Genomic DNA, 21,150 nt, shown 5'->3' on the forward strand with positions numbered 1-21,150 from the left:
AGTAATACTGTACATCCAACCTTAAATATTGTCATATACTTATATAATGCCTGGAAGAGACATATTCTAGAGAAAACAGAAAATATGGGTGTCAATGTAGTGTAAACAAATAAACATTGTGGTGGAATTTCATTACAGAAAATATACTTTAAGTATGTGAAAAGCCCCTTGATAAGATATTCTGCCACTCCCAGAGGTATACTGATCTGCCACGCGTTAATCAGATCAACTGACTGTCGGGCAAGAATGTACAGTACTTTTGCCACAGTATATTATATTAGGTGCTTGACAGACACTAGACAATGATAAATCCAGCCAAAACAACAAATTCAGGAGGATCTATTCTCAAGCCCCTCCAAAAAAAAAAAAAAAAAAAAAAAACCATAGACATCAACAAGTGTCTACCATTGTTAACCCTTTAATAGTCTTAACAGCCAATCATACAATCTCCCGCAAGACTTCAACGCTGTAAGATGGGAGCACTATTTATGCTGGGTTCACTTCTCCCACTAACCTTCTCATGTATCCTAACACTGTATTTACGCACCAGTATAAGACAAATAAGAATTGCAAGCCATGATAATGCCCCTACATTGCAACCGTAAAGGTGAAAGGGCGAAACGGGAAAAACCAAGACAACCGCACCACAAACAATACCTTAAACAGGAAGCCAAGGAACAAGAACATTGAACCGCAGAGAAAACAGAACTGGTTAAGCAGCCAAAACAATTCTGAGTGGCAGAAAAAGAGTCATACCCACCACTGCCCAAACCCATGAAACCACCACCTCTTCTGGGAAAACGAGTGGAGAGAGAGTAGTGAACATAAAGGCAAGTGACCAAACAGATTCGTGAACAAAAATTGAAAACACCCAGCTGGCAGACATAGCGAACATCATAGAAACATCACCATAACCTGCAGTAGTAGAGTGAATAGCATGGAAACAACAACTGCAGTTGCATCAGCAGACCTCAAGGCTGAAGATGATGAGTCTGCTTCTAATTGAGATAACCTCATGTAATGCACAGATATGGAGTACTTCCACAAACTGGTTCAAAGCCAAAAGCAACTTGGGCACTTTGGTATGGAGCTGCAAAGCTCTGATATTATGGAAAAAGGCAGGTGCTAACAGGGTACAACAGACTGCTACAAAAAGAGAATTTTCTGAGAAAACTTGAAAAAAGGGGCAACCCTCCCTTCCAGTAAAGTTACTAGTCAAAGAAAAACAACGGGGTTACCTGCCAGCCAAGAGGAAGCTGGGACCTCATAATGCAGTTACAAAGTGAAAGACAACCTATACACAAAAACATTCTGGCTGCATGAAATCAGCCACACAGCAGGAACCATAGTAATTCTGCCCAAGCCAGAGTTGGAAAAAGAAGAAATGATGGAAGCCTGTGCAAAGGGAAGTATATACAGACTGCAAACTGAGAGATGGAAATGTACCTGTAGGGAAGCAGAGAAGGCATCCAGTTCATACTGAGATGTGAAATATGAGGATCCAATCTGTATGGACCAACAAACCATCCAGCTTAGGCACCAAATACAAAAGAGTCATAGAGCAGCAATGGACCACCTATGAAAAATCTAAATTTCTGGAACTGTCCCCGGTATATAGGAAAATTGGTCTGTTCCAACATCGTCATCTCAACCTTCCCCCCCTCCCCTTCCTCAAGCTATAGCACTTGCAGCCCCAGTGCTATAGCTTGAAGAGCTACTGAGGGTACCCTCCCAGAAAATAATATCCGACAATAAACTGAACACACATAAAATGATTATAAACATTAATGTGCAGAGATCTGCCGGCCAGTGAACTCTGGTTCACTTCAGTGGTGGTGTGCCAGCAAACCTCAGAATGTAAGGGGGGTTAATTTCAAATACACAAACAATTAAGCAATTAATTAAGATATTAATTTCTCTTCTGTGGTCAAACTGCTACACTGGGTTTCAAAATGTAAAAAGTTTATAACTGAAAGGATAATGAAAACCAGATATAGATGCAAGTGATAAATAAATATAAACTAGTGTACTGCATGATTAATGTGTTCTTAAATTTTAACATACCTATAAGCTATTAAGTAGTTGAGCACAACTCCCCAAGGGTCTGGAATTCGTCCTCGTGGTGCTAGACGTACAGAAGCACAACCATAGAGGAGGACCAATGCCTTACACTCAAGTCCTTCAACCAGCTCACCTGGGAGATACTGACTGCCAGAACCATGACCAGAATACCTGTTGATTATGTCATTTATAATATATGAAAGACAGGAGGAGGGTGGGAATGCTGGGGGTGAGTTACATGTGTGATCGCACATTAATGATCCAAGAATTAAGGAGCACGGTAAAACCAAGCAAAACACATGTTTACTTCTGCATAACCTCCTTAACCCTTAAACTGCGCAACGCACCTGCAGGCCCTCGTCTGGTTTGCGCAAAGCGCCTCCGGGTATTTGTATTTTTCACGTTCCATTCAAAACCCCCACGGCTACATGGTGTTCACATCAGCTTCTACAGGGCCCTTGTGAACAGACACCATCCTTACAAAAAATCATGGGCCACATTCCCAGGTGTGAGAGCCTCAGTACTGAGTGAGCAACCAAGCCCGGCGCACACAGCATGAGCTCACAGCACTGCTGTTCAGCTTGAGACCACAGCATCGCCTAATAATTAATGTCAAAATATAAATATAAACAAATAAATAAATAAATAAAAATAAATAAATAAATAAATAAAAATAAATAAATAAAAATAAATAAAAATAAATAAATAAATAAATAAAAATAAATAAAAATAAATAAAAATAAATAAATAAAAATAAATAAATAAATAAAAATAAATAAATAAATAAAAATAAATAAATAAATAAAAATAAATAAATAAATAAAAATAAATAAATAAATAAATATATATATAAAACTTGTAGTATTTAGCCATGATAGTATTACAGAAGAACCTAAGTGTAATATTAACTGTGTACAATGTTCAAATATCAGTGATTCAATGCTGTTCACAATGTTCAGAGCACTAGCCACAGCACTACAGCATTATTTCGTCCATCTAGGAATCTTCAAACGACTTCCTAGGTTCCTTTACAAAATAAACTTGTGATCAATTATTCATTTACAGGAATTAGTGACCAGGATTGTGACAATAGCAGGATTGTGGTGATAATTATTGGATAATTAGCGCTGTGCATAGTAATCGAGGTAGCCTCACTGTGTGTGTGACAGTCACTCTTGTTTTGCTCACCATACTAGCTTAGTGGTTCGCTATGGTGAACACATATGTACATGGGTTATACAATGTGTGTATATAGTGTAATAACGGCAACAGGTGTATGTTGAGAGCAGCTATTTTGGTGAGGAAGGTGACGTCATAATTGTAGCGTCATCTGCTGTCTGCTGTGATTTCTCATGCAGTGTATGGTGGCCACTGTACTGTTTGGACACAATACCAGCTTACTTTCATAGTTCTGGTGTTCTGGAATATAGTTCTGGAATAAAACATGTAGATAGGTATACATAACATATGTAAATAGTGTAATAAAAACAATAACAGTACAGTAAGGTGGGAGGAGGTTATCTTGAGATTATCTTAAGATGATTTCGGGGCTTAGTGTCCCTGCGGCCAGGTCCTCGACCAGGCCTCCACGCCCAGGAAGCAGCCCGTGATAGCCGACCAACTCTCAGGTACTTATTTACTGCTAGGTAACAGGGGCATCAGCGTGAAAGAAACTCCGCCCATTGTTTCTCGCCGGCGCCCAGGATCGAACCTGGGACTACAGGATCACGCGTCCAGTGTTCTGTCCGCTCAGCCACTGGCTCGGGTAATGGCGAGTACGATGTTGGAGGAGAGGGGAAGGACTGGCTGGCTGGGTGTGGCAGCTCACACTCTGGGAGTTCCGAGTGTGTTTATGGTGTATATATAGTGTGTGATACTGTACAGTGTGCAAATAGATTGTATATACTGTATACATAAATTAGCATGATATATTGGAAATATGTGCCGGATGTGTACACATGTGTCATGCACGTAACACAGTGTCTTCGGACAGTACGGATGTTCTACTGCCATAATACAGTGTATGTGTTAATTATACATAGGATTCATAGGATTGGCAAGTAAAAACAAATAAAATGCATTTGGAACTGTGCGCAAAAAATGAACAAAAATATATTTGTGGCAGCTCGTGCATCCTGCCCCGGGTGCCCTAAATGGTGAAGTCACACGCCAACTTACGGACCCCATAGCAGCCAAAGTAAGTACAATTTCGACTTTCTGTTAACATATCCATACTCAGGGAAGGGTTTTTGACACTTTCAAAAAACAAAGAATTTTTTCCAGAGAATTTATTTCCTGTGCACAGGGGGAAGTTGTGTCATTTGGAAGCCGAGCAGTTGAGGGGGGTTAATCAAACAAAATCAGTAGGCAAACTTTGTTTTCATAACCGACTCATTTGTGCAAGGAATGATATGAACATTACATGTTTATATTGATGTATACAGTCCATGTTGAAACATGTAAATGTGAATGGGAAAATACTAATACTGAAATCATGTGTCCACAGATATGCATGCATTACAAGTACAGGCATTAAATAATAACCTTGGATCGACAAGTACTCACACCACTAAATCTTGGTTAGTGATGGCTTCCCTGAACTCTTCATGAGTCGGTCTGCGAGCAGTAATGCCTGGCCAGCCAGTCTCGTCAAACACAGGCTTCAAACGCTCTTGTGTTCTTGGCAAGTTGTTATCTGGATCCAACATATAAAAGCCTTTGCTTGAGTCAACACCTTGAACTAGTACACTCGTGCTTCGGCAAGAGTGATGCTGACAGAGATAAGGAATGAACAAAATATAAAATAAAAACTCAAAATTAAAAAAAAAAAAAAGTTGTTACTTTACTGTACATATTAGAGTATCAACAAAGCTGAATAATGAAATAACTGAAATAGCTTCATTTAGTTTAAAAATATGTTTGGGAATGCAAGAAATGTAATGAAATGAAATAAATGAAATGTAATGAAGAGGAACATTAACTTGTATTTTACATAAAATTCATTTTTCATTCAACGTAGATAAAAACAATTAATCACCACTTCCTCATTCCCTACTTTTATGGAGTTATTAGGTTTATGATAAACAATGTATATTACAAAATGATACTCATCCACTCACTGTATCTTACACACTTAATATTATCATTTAGAACCAGCAGTACTATCATCCAGCAGATTGTCCACAGCATCATCCCCTGCTTCATAAAGCTAGGGACATAGTGCTTCTCATAAGATGCTATAAACAAACATTTCTTTGTTCTTCACAGACTGCTTCTACCGAGCCAGGTTAGTGATCACTTTTTAAACACGGTTCACACTTGACCTCTACTGCCCCACACACTCACAATACCTGACAAAGTTTTTCACCTTCCTCTCCTTCCATGCCCTCAGAACCACCTAAATACACTCTTCACTAGTCTATTATTCAGTCACCATGACCAAGCATTTCTAGTACTCTCTTCTCAGTCTTATAAGTTACTAATATCTGCATTCCATATCTTACCATTACAGTACTGTGTATATGTTTGTCTCTTGCTCAATCCTCCTAACACTTAACATATTCACAAATTATAGAGTTCTATTACTCTAATTCTTCACTTTTCATTCAGATTCTACGATTTCATCTCGCATATGAACATAAGGGTAAAGTTGTTAGTTATACAACTGAATTAAAATCCCCAATAATTATTTACTGTGGCTAACGAAGTTACCGGGTACATAGATTGCTTCCAACCACATGGGAGTTTCTATAGGCCATTGCTCCTCATGCTTCTCTGAGTGGGCCAGGTTCGGGTTCATGGTCCTCAGTAGGCATAGAACTCAAATCGAATTGACTGATGCCACGGTCTAATACATACATATCAGCCTGGTAAGCTCCGGGGAGCCGGAAGGACTCTCCACAGAAAAAATGGCACTGATTACTAGGAAATGCTTCTTTATTATCAGAACCTTGGTTGCTTTCCTACCTAGGGCTATGGGTTCAAACAGGTCAACCTAGTACATCAGGCTCCAGTATAGTTTGACCTGCTCTTTGGTATTATAGCAAGCAATTTCTCTGTAAAGTTGAATGAGGTACACTTTCCACTGCCTCTCTACTAAATATTTTGGCTGGCCTGGTACTGGCCCGGCGGGCCACTTCAAAGTAGGCCTGACGCGCGCGCACCACCCAGCTAAGATCAAAGTCGACCAAGTGTGGCCCATAAGTGCTACGTCACACTCAAATGTTTATACTGCACTCTTTCCAGTTTTCTGACCTGTTTTCCAAGCTACGTCATTCATTAAGGAACCAAATTGTTGGCAATAGAACAGCGGCCATTTTAAAATAAGTCCCATAATAATCAGACAATAAATGGAATTTTTACAAATACTGTATTTTAATTGTTGATGCCGGTAATATATCATATACTGTGTGAATTGTTTTGATACTTCGCAAATGTAATCACGACCCCAAAGTATTAACAAGAAAGATCATTTGAAAAATTACTTGGTACGATGGGACTCCAAGTAAAGCAGAGCCTAGCATGCTACACTCATGGTCCTGGCTTGGAAAGCAGAATTGGAAGTAAAGGGGGGCACACTCAGACGATACACCCACATCAGTACTGTACTGTAAAACCAAATAACTTCTAAAATTATGTCAAACATTTGAAGATCATACCTGATACAACAGGGTCAACATACGAAGACTTGGCATCCTAGTCACTGGCTGATCTTGTAACACCCACATCATCTCCCAAGGTAGTGAAACAATGCTCTGAAAGAGGAAATTGCCTTAGAAACACACTGATAAACAGCCAGTTGAATTTATAATAATAGAGAATATATGGATAAGTTAATTTGATAAAATTTTTGCACTTCAGCAACTTGATCAGGTTCTGCCTCACTTATCACAATCATTGACCATCATGCATCTATAATGTACACACACATATTCATTGTCTTATGGTCTGAGACAATACACACAAACTTCATTCACATGTTTATAAGCCTTTACGTTTTGAAGCCTTGAATCTTGAATCCTTGAATCACCTCAAGGTAGGTTTCCTCCAACTTAAATTACCCTAACGAAAGTATTTGGGTAGGAAACATTTATGATGCTCTTAAATGTTTTTTAAAAAAAAAATAACTAAAAAGAGTTCAGCTCGATCATTTAACACACACAGTAACAACTCACTGACTTTCACAAGAGTTAGACTACAGGAAAGCTTAAATATGCACATAATCAAACTATAAACAAATAATGACCTTGTCCAGTATGAGAATAACTGGATTTCTCTGAGCTCGTTGCAATCGACTCAAAGTTCCTTCCTCTTTCTGAATGGCTGCATAAAGATCTTTGATACGCTCACTTCTCACCGATTCATGGAACAAAGCTGCAATGCTTGCACGCACATTGATGTTCATGCCAAGTTCGAAGCCTGTAGTCTTTTCTGGTGGTATTGGACAGGTAATGATGCACTGTAAAACATGTGAATACACTAAAGATTAATATTTTATTTTACAATTTAAGTAATTTTGTCTGCTAAAGCACATCATATAGATTTTGTTATAATTACTGTTTTATTAGCAAGTGTCTAGACGTTTACAATTATTTTGGTTTGCAAGAACTTACATTAGAGTTCAATAGAGAAGATTACACACAATACTCCTATTAGATCAAGCTCATAAGCCAAATAATGATACAGTAACACATAAGAAATGCAAAACATACTGAAATAATGTTTATAACCGTATGAACAACAATAATAACCTAGAGTGCTGATTATAACCTACTATAATTACTAGAGCACTGAGTGTATTGGAATGCTACTGTCTGCATGAAACCCTCAGTGGCTGCTTTTAGCTAAGGCATAGATTCATTAAAGTTGTTATTAACAATGAAGTCTCTGATGACTATCTAAGGCTGACCAAATACACAGGACCAGATTCTGGCATTCTAACAGAGGCAAATGAAATGTAGGGGATCTAAAAACCACAAAAAAATAAATAAAACCAACTAAGAGACAAGACAATGTGTAAAGTTTGTTGACACTAGGGGGGGGGGGGGAGAAATGCAGGTGAGAACATCATTTAAGAACAGAGTCCTTGGTAGTCTCTAGATAGAAGGGCAACTGAAGACTTATTACAGAAAAATGAGGAGAAAGAGGTGAACAATGTCTTTAATATATAACATATTCATTAAGAAATTTCTCACCTGCAACAGTTGCTTTTGTGTGTCTGTAAGGGAAATCTTGCAATTAGCAAGTATACGAGTGGTGCTCTCTTCCAGAAGGAGTTGGTCACGAATGTCAAGAGAGCCTGTTAGCAAACAGGACCAATGTCGTAGCCAAGCCACCTCCATACTCCTGACTACACACTGCATTGAATAAAAAAAAACTGTATACAATATCTAGAGTAAATGCTGTTATACACATGACTTTATGGAATGAAATTACAATAATGCAAACATAATACTGTACTAGTATTAGTGGCATTAGTTTACTAAGTGTAGCAGGAAGTTTGTCAAGATAGTAATTGAAGGATTATTGAATATTATTGAAAACTGATCAGCAATGAACAAGGTGGGATTCGTGATGAAAGAGGGTGTATAGATCAGATATTTACACTGAGACTGCTTTTAGTGAATGTATGTAAGGTCTGTAAGGTGAACATTCCTTTAGGGATATTGTAAAAATATATGACAAGTGAGGAGCATTTATGGAGTTGGCCAAATTCTATTAAATACCTTTATGTCAGAAGTAGTAAATGTATAAGAGTTAATGGAGTAATGAGCGATGGGCTTTATATTAATGAAAGGATATTAATGTCACCAAGGTAACATTACACAATGTGTAATGTTACCTTCGTGATTCAATATGTACTGTATATGGATGGCAGTATGAGGAAGGTCAAAGTATGAATGTTAAATGTGTAAACCTAATGAATACACCAAATATGAACTAATAACGTATAACAATTTGACGTATGCAGATGATACAGTTTTTTAGAGGTTATCTTTATTATGTAGACCAGTTGCACCATTTATTGAAGTGTGAAAGAAAACTTTTTATTATTTTTGTTATTTATATATAGTACTGTACAAGAGTTCATACATTCTTGTACAACCACTAGCATGCATAGTGTTTCAGGGAAGTCCTTAATCCTAATTTTCACACACACATCCCCAGGAAGCAGTCCATAGCAGCTGTCTAACTCTTAGGTACCTATTTACTGCTAGGCAAACAGATGCATCAGGGTGAAAGCAACTCTGCCCATTTGTTTCCGCCTCCGCCGAGGATCGAACCCGGACCCTTAGGACAATGAACCCCAAGCGCTGTCCACATAGCCGTCTGGCCCCAACTTTAAATGTGAAAGGGGACAAAAATAAATCTATGGTACAGGTACTATTGTAAAGAGAGAAGGAAACTGTCTATCTGTGTGTGTGTGTGTGTAATTACCTAAGTGTAATTACCTAAGTGTAGTTACAGGATGAGAGCTACGCTCGTGGTGTCCCGTCTTCCCAGCACTCTTTGTCATATAACGCTTTGAAACTACTGTGTGTGTGTGTGTGTGTGTGTGTGTGTGTGTGTGTGTGTGTGTGTGTGTGTGTGTGTGTGTGTGTGTATGCGTGTGTGTGTGCATGCGTGTGTGTGTGTGCATGCGTGTGTGTGTGTGCATGCGTGTGTGTGTGTGTGCATGCGTGTGTGTGTGTGCACATGCGTGTGTGTGTGCATGCGTGTGTGTGAAATGAACATGAATGGTACAGTTCTGGAAGTGGTTCATCTGTTTAAATATGCAAGACGTGTGACTGAAGAATATCTAAGGAATCCGCACAGCTGTAATTTGAGAGTAGGGTCAGCCAGGGAAGGAAAGTGGCTCATGCAATAAAAGCTCTGGTTAGAAAAAGCAAAAGAGGACAAGATGAATGCATGAATGCGTGGAAGAGTCAACCCTCATGCATGGTTGAGAGATGGTCGTGTGATATAAACATGAAAAATCACAAGTTAGGGAGTATAAATTAGTAATATAAAGAACCTGTTTGGTGATAAGAGAAGATAGAATAGTACAGTTGGGTTCATTCTCAACATACAATAGGAATTTGGGGTTCGAATTCCGGGCAGGACAGAAATGGTTAGGCACTTTTCTATCACCTAATGCCTCTGCTCACCTAGCATTAAATAGCTACCCAGGAGTTATCAATTGTTGTGGAGTTGCATCCTGGGGAGGGTCACTAGCTTGACCTTGGGGGGGGGGGGGGGGGGGACCTCAATATAAGCCTAACATATATACATACACAGGCTGCTTGTCCCCAACAAAATGAATTATTACTGTATATCAAATACTGTACTATCTCATGGAGAACATTGGAGCAAAAATTAATAAACTGCAAATTAAAGAGTGTAAAGAGGTAGTGTGGGCATACTGATTGAATGAATGAAGGTAGACTTGCAAAGAGTGAACTGGAGGGAAGGAGTACGAGAGAAAGGCTGGAAAGAAAGTATAAGGAAGGAAGGGGTGAGGAGGAAATAGAAAGGGAGGTAGAGGGAGGAAGGGATGGACAAGTGATGTCTTACCTTTCTGATATCTATCACCTTCTTTCATTATATAATAATAGTCACATTTTATCTCTAAAGATGATGCCACCACACCCCCAGGAAAGTGAGAAAGAGGGGTTATGACACATGAAAACAATACTTTACCAGTGAAGTATGAAAAAAACTGAGCACTTCTGTATGACTGCCTGAACTTGTAAAGAAAGGTTACCTTAAGCCTGTTATTCAGTTCTTCTCTCTTAGTGAAGTATTTTTGCTGCTGGTCACGGTAGTCCTTGCTGATAATTTTGTTTTCTTCTTTGATAAGCTCCACCTCCTGCCTGATACCTCGTACTCCCTTGTCTTTAGGTGCTGCCACTGCCTTAGTAATGAATGAAATAAATAGCTTTAACACATTCATATTCAGAACATAGTAAAATATTTATATAATACTGTATTACACATAACTACAATTAAATAAAGAGCACCAATTTAAACATTACTGTACTTTTCTGGGGTACAATTACAATATCTTCACACTGAACATATGTTAATCTGAACACTGCTTGGCCTAAAGCATTTTGGTTAAATGAACATCATTGTAATTCACAGCAAATTTTATACTATACAGGGAGTATAATATAAAAGATCCTAAGATCCAAAAGTCAGAGCTGCGAATATGCAATCGACACCCATCTCTCTTATGTCCGAACCAATAACCACTGTATGAACAGGCTGGGCATCACGTATCCATATTCAATATCATGTAACGTATCCAATACAACAAAGAAGACCCGAACTCAATAGAGACTGGGTCGAACACTGAGGCGGAAGCTGGGTCGAGCAGGAGGTATGAACCTACGGCTTCCCAAACCTCCACAGGGGAAAGTCGAGAGATCGAAAACCTCCAGAAGGCCGCAGCCGCAGAACCCAAGGGAACCCAGAAGCTGACCCCATATCAAATTTGTACAAGGAAGGGGAGTACAAAAACCCCGAACATGCAACAGCAGACCCTTAGACATTTACAGGGGTGCATAGGGAAGAAAACCCTAAGCACATGCAGCCCCAGTACAACACGCTCAAATTTTCCCCTCCCCCTTCCGGGGAGGGGAGGGCTGTGTGGACAAGTGCCGCGGTGGTGGAGCGCGGTGTTTGCTTATTTCTTTAAGTAGGGGGAGGTCTGCTTCTTTGTTAGGTCTTCGGTTGCAATTTTCTTACCATGTGGGGGGTCTGTTTTGTTAGGCCTACCTTCCTGGGTGCCAACCCCCGGTCAATGGCAGACATGGAATGACTCCAAATAAATGAGGGTTTCCATAGGCCCTTGCTCCCTTTGCCTCTCGGAGGGGGCCAGGTTTTGGCCCGTGGTCCTCGGTAAGCTGAAGTCCAATTGACTGATGCCCCAGACTAATAAAACACATATTAACCGGATAGCTCCAGGAAGCCTCCAGGGCTTCCCCACAGAAAAAGATGCCAGACCAATAATGATATTCTTAAAGCACTTGCACTCTCTAGTCTAGAATAATGTTGTATATTACCTACTCTTTTAAAGACTATAAATTGCTGACCTTAAGAATGTATAGAGAACAGTCTTGGGGAACATTAAGAAATCCTTTAATTGTATTTCCTTCAATGCAGCACAATCTGCATTTAAAAAATACTGGTTCCAAATATGTATACTGAAAGAAAAATTCCTTACAAGAGTAAAGGGCTTGGTAGAAGGTGCACCACTGCCCCAGTGACAACTACAGGGTAATATGTGACCTGCCAGAAATGCTATGCATGTTAGTGGCTTTGCAAAAATGTAAAAATACCAATCTTATGTAATCTCAACAACCCATTGTACCTTCTTGTGAATAAGTTATTATTAAAATTATTATGTACAACTAAGAGATAACTAAAAAATAATGATTCAAGGCTTTTCATTACTCCTCTTTAAAGTTAAGAGAAATTATCAACAAACCCATACTATATACATGAGACAACTTGTCATATACCTAGAGAGAGCTCTTGATATGCAGAGCTGTGCTGAAAACAGACACAACCATCTAGCAGGTCAGGCTGTCATACAGGAGACCTGGTTAGAGACCGGGTAACAGGGACAGTGATCCCAGGAATTACTTCAAGGTAGATTACAACATAACATAAGAGAATCCACCACTTAAATTTGATTTGCATCTCGTAATCTTAATGCAGATCATCGTGCCTACATTTACCAAACAATAATTTACAGCAACTGGTCTTCCGATGATTCAGAGTCAGTTACATACCTGGACAGTTATGGTCGGGAGCGGACCACATGTGCAGCGGGATATGTATAACCCAGGCGTGGGAGGGTGGGAGCCAATCTTCTGAAAGTTATGCTCACCCACGCTCTGAGTTGTCATTTGAACTACTGTCCACTCTGAAATACAGATTATGAAATGTAGTATATTTTTCTGGGATTAAAGTAATTTAAAAGTACACCTGTATACATTCTATTTGCATGTACAGTGCACGTGTGTAAGCATTAATGTATATAATTATCCAAGTGTAATTACCTATGTGTAGTTACAGGATGAGAGCTATGCTTGTGGTGTCCCATCTTCCCAGTACTCTTTGTATATATGGATTGATAATAAGACTAACCTGAAGGAAGCTTCCGCAGATGGTTCACAGTTTCATCCTTGGCAGTGGTGGATAATGTAACTTTCTCATCTTCCAGGGTGTCACGAGTAATGACATCTCCACTTTCTTCACCTTCTTTGTTACCTAGACTGCAGGTCAATGGTTGTTGGTTAAATATATGATCTTGATACCTTCCTCATGAAATGTAGCCTATGAATACTCATACAAATAAAAAAATATGACTTAAAATCTTAAATTAGCATGCACACAAGCCAAATAATTACTAATCCAAATAAACCACGAGAGAGATGGCAACCGATTGTAAGAACCTGGTCATAAGAAATAATTATTTCTTCATCTGCCTATACCTACTGTTAATTTGTTTCCTTTGACAACTTCCTTTCCTTGGGCCTTCCCAATACATCTTGGTGACTATGGTCACTCATTACCTACTTTCAGCTTGCGCATGATGTGGAACATTTGAAAAAAATAATAGAAAATATTAACCTGGGCTTGTGGAGTCGCTGGGCCATGCGATGATGGAGGAGCGTTGAATGTGAAAGTGACAACTGGTGGAAGGCATCCTCCATTTTCCCTTCCTCTAATTCCCTTCTACCTGCCATAATATTGACATCTGCCAAAAACAGATGGACAGATTAAATGTACACATTTAAAAGACAGATTAAATGTACACATTTACACAATACCTGCATAAACTATAATGCAATTTTTCTTATACAGTATTCTTTTCACAAGGTTTGTATTATTAGACATTGAAAATATATTCCAAGACATGAGTATGGGGGCCACAACTTATTGAAAGAGCACCAAAAAATGGCACACAGTACAGGTTGATCATAAGTAATATAGGAACAAGATAACATTGAAGTAAGCCTACTGTCCTATGCAAAGCAGAAGAAACTACTTCCACCCATTCATTTTTAATCTATTTAACTGTCTAACTTATTCAAGACATTTAAACTACACTTCTATACATTTAAATTATTCCATCCATTCACAACTCCATTGCAAATAAATTTTCACTCATCAGTATGCAATTTTTGTAACTAAAGTCCTTGAAATTTTGCAGTGTCAATGTTACTGAGCATAGGTATCAGTAAATGAACAGTGATGCACCTGAAATAGTGCCAATTTTTTAATAATGCCCAAGAAGGTAGCTAAGGCTTTCAGGATTTCTTCCCAACATGGCAAATGATTGCCAGAGGTCTCTAGTGTTGAATGAGAACCACATAGAATATTTAGCAACTCTGAATATTAACTCAGAGAAATAATAAATCATTTACAAACAACAGGAGCATCATGGTCTATCATTTGAGAATAGCAGTAGCAGTTAAAAGGGTTCATGCCAGTCAATTTATCTTTGTAAAGAAGAATTCCTGATGGTGGAAATAAGCTTTAGCATCTCTCACTGTCATATGCTTTCTAAAGAGCTCATGTGCACTCTGTAGAATGATGACCATAACTAAACAGTATAAACCAAATGAAGTTGTACCAGAGCAAGCCGAGTCCTCCTCTGGGCTCAGGCGGTACTAATCTAGTTGTAAACCTTTAAACTTCCTCAAGTTTCTTTTCTGAGCTTCACAAGGTGTGGGTTCCATGCTGGTGCTTCATACTCAAATAATGGACTCATATAGGCAGTGTGTGCAGACTTGAAACTTCCTTAGTTAGATTCTTAAATGATGTTTGCTCTCTTCCCATATACAGATACTGCTGTTATCCCGTTCACATGAACTTTTTGGTGCAAGTACACTAAATTTGGTGTACACCAATTTGGTGTATTTGGTGGGTGAGTTTGATACTACTAGCACTGCTAGAAGTAACAAACTTGTATCTAAAGTATATGTCCATGTATACTTAATTTATATAACAATAATGCCGTTTACGAGTCTTCACGCATATACAGTATACTTAGTACTGAAAAAGTGAAAACTAGCATGAGTGATACACAAGGTACAAACCTGTGGTCAGAGCACTTGGTATGATTGATGCCATCTCTGTTAGCGATGAGGCCCCAATCTTTGCTAAAATGGTGCTAGTTAAGGTTTCTATTGATGTAGCCATCTGTAAATGAGATTTAAAATAAAATTACATGACGCTCAAAACAAATTTTTTTACCATGTACTGGTACTGTATGCATTGGTAAAATTACTTAACAATTACAGTAACAACTCACTAATTCAAACCTTAGTAGTCTGGATCTATGGGCCAAGGCCAAAAAATTGCATACTTGGAGATGGGCAGAGCAACAAATTATCGAGGGGACAGACCTTGCTGCCAAACCTTAAGGAAAGTCAAAGAACCACACAGGGAGGGGAAGGGTCTAAACAACAGCGAGGAGGACTATTAACTTGGGCAAAACTGGCCACACGAGATCCTGTTAGGAAATGAAAGCAGCAGCAGCTGGGCCACAGAAATAGGAACACATAAGCTTGCCACTCCCAAGCTAGGTGAAACACACCCTCCACAAATGGTGCACAATTCACAAGCAGCACTCCATAAATTGGAAGCTGGTAGAACCACAGAGTGGTAAACAGGCCCACCCATAGACAGCCAAATGAAATCCAAAGTCTGAGGTAAGAGACCTCCCCATCATTATTTCTCATGCCACTAAAACAGATGGAAAGGAAAGAGACTGATTGCAAGAAAGGTCAACATGCAGTGAAAGAGAACAGAACTAAGGACCAAACCCCAAAATCCAACAGCAGGGCTACCCTCAAAGACCAGCCCCACAGAGGAAGGAACCCAACTTAACAGCCCATTTTCCCTTTAGGAAGCCTCAAAATGGTAATGGTGTAATTCAAAAGACATAGAGCAAAGCCATGCTGGAGACAGATGCACTGAAGTGCCAGCAAGACTGCCACAAACATGCACACACATAAAAGTGCAGATGCTGCAGACAAGGAGGCTGTAATGCCAGGTGCAGAAAGAAAGGAAGACAACGCCCCACAACCAGGAACTGGTGAACCTTTGAGGGGGGAGATAGTGCATGGGGTAATAATAACACAGTGGCAAAGATAATAAATGAAAATTTACAGTACAGGTATTTTTTCATTAAAAATTGTCTGACATATTTACAGAAATAGTTTTTTTTATATTTATGGAAATACAGTATGAAGAGTTCATTCACACTCAGGCTCAACTCTGTTCAAGCTACAGTATAACTTCCAATTCTCAGGGATGTAGCCCAATGCATCAAAACATTAAAGCAATTGTTATAAATTTGAATCATTCATTGACTGTCGCAGCCAAAGAATTGAGGAAAGAAAAATTGATGATCGGTCAGAAATCTGTACTTTAATAAACTTAACTAACCATCTAACGAACTAATCTAACCTAAATAAACCTAATGTAATGTAACCTAATAATACTTGTACAGTAGTTGCAACAGATTGGGAAACCTGCAAAACTTTCCCCATCCTAACCTAAGATATTAAGTGAAAAGGTATGTTTTTATTGCACATGTCAACAATTCAGTGCAACTTGGAGCCGTTTCATGGACACAGTACATGTATATTCATTACAATATACAGAAAATCAACAAAATTATTGTTAAATCTTATATTGCTTTTCACACTGCTTTTTAGTATTTTTATGAATTATTGGAAACACTTTTCCTATGCATTTTAGTGATAAAGATAAACCAAAATCTCATTTTATGATTTACACTAAAAATCATCTAACGTACCAAACTAATCCAACTTAGACCTAACCTAATCTAATACATGTAGCCGGCATGTATTTTAAAAATGTACTTTATCCAGCCGTAACCGAGCATAAAGCTACCAGTATCTATGTGGGGTTTGGACAGCAAGTGAGCTTTGTGGAGGTCTTGTGTACGATTTGACCACCTCCCCCTGTACCTGTGCTGTCCTGGCCATCTCTAATTACGGGGACTGTACGATATTAAGTGCCACCCGCCCTTACTTCGTGTGTGAGTTGTGCAGCTCACACACGAGCTGAAAAGTTGAGTTGTAAAGAGGTGTGGAGGCCGCCACGTGAGAGTATGAGGAGAGGGCGACGGGTTCCCTGAGATAGTCTTGAAGGCGGCCGCGATGTTTTGAATTTGGTGTCACTCCAGACTCTAAGTACAGGTCGTGCTACAGTGAATATCATGAAGACATATATTTTATTAATACTATATATATCGTACGTTGCTCAATCCTTGAATTTATATTTAACAGATATTTATTTATTTAAATATTTTACACTCAAGAAATAAATAGGATGACTACAAAACATAATGTACCTGAAACTCGCAATTTTGTGAGCTGGGTTTAGGACTACTGGGTCAACCTTGGCGAGGAGTGGACGTCTGAACAGCTGTTCCGCCTGGACGCCGCCGGTTAACACAACATTATTTGTCCTTTGGGTCGCCATACCGCTGTCTGGCATTCCTCTTCAACAGCCCGCTTTTGACACCTGACGCCCTTATCACCAGGGGTCTCAGGGAAGATGATAGATATTTTGTTTTCCTGTTTTCTGGCTGGTACTTCGGGAGGGGAGTTGCCCGTCGGTGTCTTGGCCGATAGGTGCCGGGTCTTGGTGGGCTCCTCATGTTCCCACAGGGGTGGTGACAGCTGGTCATTGCTCTGCTGGTGGGTCACTGGAAGATGAAATTTTGCACATTTGGTTTAGAGTATTGGGGGCTTTCGTGCCTTCGGGTCGTTTGGCTTTGACTTATTCGGGTACCCACTGGTGTGGGTACTGGGGGTCCCCGGGTGTGGATAGACTGTTTTCCAGTTGGCTCTGTGTTGGGTGCGTACTGACTCTTGGTCTCCTGTGGGATGACTGTGTTTCACTGAGCCCCTGCCATGTGGTGCATTTCGCAGTTCTTTGCAGGAGGGTGCAGTAATTTTTTTATTTTCTTTACCCCGCTGTTTAGCCTCCTTGCTTCTGAGTTTTTCCCCAACTCATGGGAACATTGGGATGCATATGGCCCTGTGCTATAGCCATCCCTAACTCTACAACAACATACTCTGGGGAGAGTTGTTTACTGGTACTGGTCTGCTACACACTTCGAAATCTACTCTTCCCAGCCATCCGGGTTGGACAGTTTTATTCTTTTGTGTGGTACTGCTTTTGTGGATACCTAGAGTATCTCCAGCTTCTCTACCCTCTCTCAACTCCCCAGTGCTGGCCTCAGGTGGCCTTGGTTCCCAGTTGATCACCTGATCAACTTTAATCCCTCACTAAGGGATTAAACGATGACCACCCTTAAACCAGGTCCCTATCAAAAGGTGACTCCTCCAGACAAAAAGACACCAAGGAAAAGCTGGGTAAATAGCTCTGCTAGACTTAATCAGCTGTGAATATATAACTAATTTCTTATTTAGCATATTAATTGGAAGTACTTTACTTTCAGCTAGTTAGTACTGTAGCTTTCAGCTACAGTATATGAAAATTTTAAGCTAGTTACTACACAAAGGCTTGTGGTGTTCACAGATACCTCAAATTAAAATGGTAAGTTAACCAACAAAGTAGATGAGTTGTGTACAAGAATCAATTTGATCAAAGATATTGTCTTTATAAATTGTATATTTTATGCACGCTTTAATAGTTAAATATAATGAGCAAAACTACCGAGAAATACCTTTGGATTCCAGCAAAATGTGGCAACAATATTTACTCAACATTTTCTTGAATAGGATTTGAGGTCATCTCAAGAGTGTGACTTGTGGGCTCAGCATATACCTCTGCCACATTTATTAGATGTGACTGTCCAGGTGCTGGAAAATTGTGATAAGAAAAGTGCTCTGTCATCAAACTATTTGGAAGATATTCTTCCAAACTTGTGCTTTGCATTGCCTCATAATTCTAAGGGATGTTCCCAGCTTCTCCAGTCACTTCCCCTGTAAGTGGAATTATGTACTGTATTCCTGTTAAAAATACCTTAATGTTTTGCCATGTTCTCATATGTACGACCCTGCTATGTCATTGGGTATCAAATTTTGTAGTCAGGAAGGTATGACAATTAACAACAGCACTGACATTTTCAAGCATCCCTTGATTAGATGACTGGAAAATATAATTTATGTTTTGCATGCCCAATATATAAAGTTGTGCAAATTTAAATACTGTAGTTCATACATTTTATTTCTTGTTAGAAACACTTAGACTGTGTTATACAATATCCAGTTAACTTGTTGCTCTTGGTTTGCATCCAAATGGCAACAAAATTTAATAATGAAAGGATGCTGTACACAAAATTAGGATTATATTTTTATTTATAGGTTAAAGTAAACTGTACTTAGTATTTCAGGCAAGGCTAATACATGCTGGTGTTTATTTATACATGATTCAATAGTAAACTTTAATATTGTTTATTACGTTTCCAGAAGTAGTACAGTATGGAATAAGCTTGAAGAAGGGTTGTCTAACAAGAAATATCTCCCTATAGAAGTTAGTGTCATGCTCTACAAACAGCATCCCTCTTCACTAGAAAGAGAAATGCTGCGTGTTCTCACTCAGTATGCAGCTGTGTACAAAGGCGATTGGTGCAACGATGTAACATTAAGCATAGCTTACTTCAAATCACATGGTGAATCTTTTGGCGAAGATTCATCTCGTGACATTCAGACAAATAGAACACAGTCTGACAGTAAAAGTCAGTCACAATGTAATAAAATTAATTTTTGGGCAAACTCTCCTGTGATATGTGCAGCAGCTCATAGCCATTCTGTATTTACCTTAGGTTTAAAGATTCTTTTTAAAATTGTTGCAAAGACCAATTATTCACTAAGTTGTATATTTGGATGCAGAGACTATTTTGCAGAACTTTTAATTAAAGTGAACAGAGAATTATATGAATTCTTCCCTACAGATATGCAGCATTTTGTTTACCTATTAACATTACCAGTAACTACTGGGCAAGGAGCAAAATATTTTCAAAATTATTCACAGTTATTCGTTGTTCAGAGTGCGTTGTTAAAAGCTCTAGAGAGAGGTGGTGATAGTGCCGCTACTATTCGCACCTTATTGTGTTTCTTCCCATATTGGCTACCAGTACTTTACCAAAATCAGTTTTGGGACAAATATTTAAAACAAGAGTGGTGTGAGCTTCCAAATATTTCATGAAGACATAATTAAATAATTCCATATCTATATTACAATAATTTATTGTGTGCTGTAAATGGTTAATAATCATGCTTTTCTTGATGCTTCCCATTTGTATGCTACAGATTTTATTCTTTGGTTTGAAGAAGCAGTTCATATCGTAAAGATAGAAGCTCTTGCTAAAAACAAATTATAATGGGTACTCACTTAAGAGGCCCAATTCATATTTTTAGCATTTTTACTATTATTATTATTGCCATTAGCCTAGATTATTAGCTATATTTTGAGCTTAATTTGAAGGCAATTGGTATTTGTACAATTTTTCTCTTAAAGCTATATAGATTACAGTAGATTACAGTACTGTACAGTATATACAAGTCATATGGGAAGTTATGTACAACGTAAGCTATTAGACACCCAACCTATACATCTGAAAATAAAGGGAGTGACTATTTCAGTCCAGGATGGATCAAAAGATTGCCAATTCCTTCATTTTTAATTGTGGGTTGGGTGTCTAATTTTCTGCCACGTTATTGTGATTTAGTGTCCGCAAAGTGATTTATATAATTAAAACGGATACTGTTGAGGATTTTTGTTAGGACACTTCAACTCTCGAACCCCAGTTCTTTTATTTTTATTCCTAGACTAAAAGTTGTTAATTTGATTAAATTTGAAATGTAATTATAAACAACAGGGGGCATTACAATTCTGTAAGAGGTACTAGTATTTTGAAAAACACTTTTGTTAATAATGAGATTTTTTTGAATAAAAATATTAAAATTAATTGAAAATTTTATTATTAGGCAACTTTTCTAATTTGTTTGCTATCACAATTATTGAACTTTATCTAAAAAATATGACTGTGCAGTAATATTTGTAAAACCTTTGAATTTATTTTTT

The 21,150-nt window shown here is 38.6% G+C and overlaps 2 protein-coding genes across 8 annotated transcripts in view; one reads left to right on the plus strand and one right to left on the minus strand.

Moving 5' to 3' along the window:
* Positions 1-17,584, minus strand: part of Sse (extra spindle pole bodies like 1, separase) — a 19,170-nt gene extending 1,586 nt beyond the window's left edge. Inside the window, exons 1-11 of one of the 3 annotated variants that reach the window (XM_069318626.1) lie at positions 17,444-17,584; positions 15,156-15,258; positions 13,684-13,810; positions 13,198-13,325; positions 12,840-12,973; positions 10,805-10,954; positions 8,256-8,417; positions 7,307-7,519; positions 6,720-6,815; positions 4,627-4,832; positions 2,065-2,232 (exon numbers count right to left, since the gene is read on the minus strand). In XM_069318626.1, the coding sequence (XP_069174727.1) occupies positions 2,065-2,232; positions 4,627-4,832; positions 6,720-6,815; positions 7,307-7,519; positions 8,256-8,417; positions 10,805-10,954; positions 12,840-12,973; positions 13,198-13,325; positions 13,684-13,810; positions 15,156-15,258 (1,487 nt within the window). In that variant the 5' untranslated portion in view covers positions 17,444-17,584. Of the gene's footprint in view, positions 1-2,064; positions 2,233-4,626; positions 4,833-6,719; positions 6,816-7,306; positions 7,520-8,255; positions 8,418-10,804; positions 10,955-12,839; positions 12,974-13,197; positions 13,326-13,683; positions 13,811-15,155; positions 15,259-17,057; positions 17,098-17,121; positions 17,291-17,443 lie in introns of those variants that run through there. The other 2 variants (XM_045767846.2, XM_069318625.1) reach the window with 2 other exon arrangements.
* Positions 17,468-21,034, plus strand: LOC123773903 (uncharacterized). 5 transcript variants are annotated; one of them, XM_045767848.2, is made up of 4 exons: positions 17,468-17,539; positions 18,560-18,657; positions 18,843-19,048; positions 19,533-21,034. In XM_045767848.2, exons 2-4 carry the CDS (start codon positions 18,655-18,657, stop codon positions 20,269-20,271), a joined length of 948 nt encoding a protein of 315 aa, XP_045623804.2. In that variant the 5' UTR covers positions 17,468-17,539; positions 18,560-18,654; the 3' UTR covers positions 20,272-21,034. The 5 variants fall into 5 exon arrangements, with proteins under 5 accessions (XP_045623804.2, XP_069174728.1, XP_045623805.2 ...); XM_045767849.2 differs by having other exon boundaries at positions 17,531-18,473; XM_045767851.2 differs by having other exon boundaries at positions 17,531-17,792.
* Positions 21,035-21,150: the final 116 nt, after the last annotated feature.

Source organism: Procambarus clarkii, chromosome 91 (assembly GCF_040958095.1).
Source record: "Procambarus clarkii isolate CNS0578487 chromosome 91, FALCON_Pclarkii_2.0, whole genome shotgun sequence".
Classification (NCBI taxonomy): domain Eukaryota; kingdom Metazoa; phylum Arthropoda; class Malacostraca; order Decapoda; family Cambaridae; genus Procambarus; species Procambarus clarkii.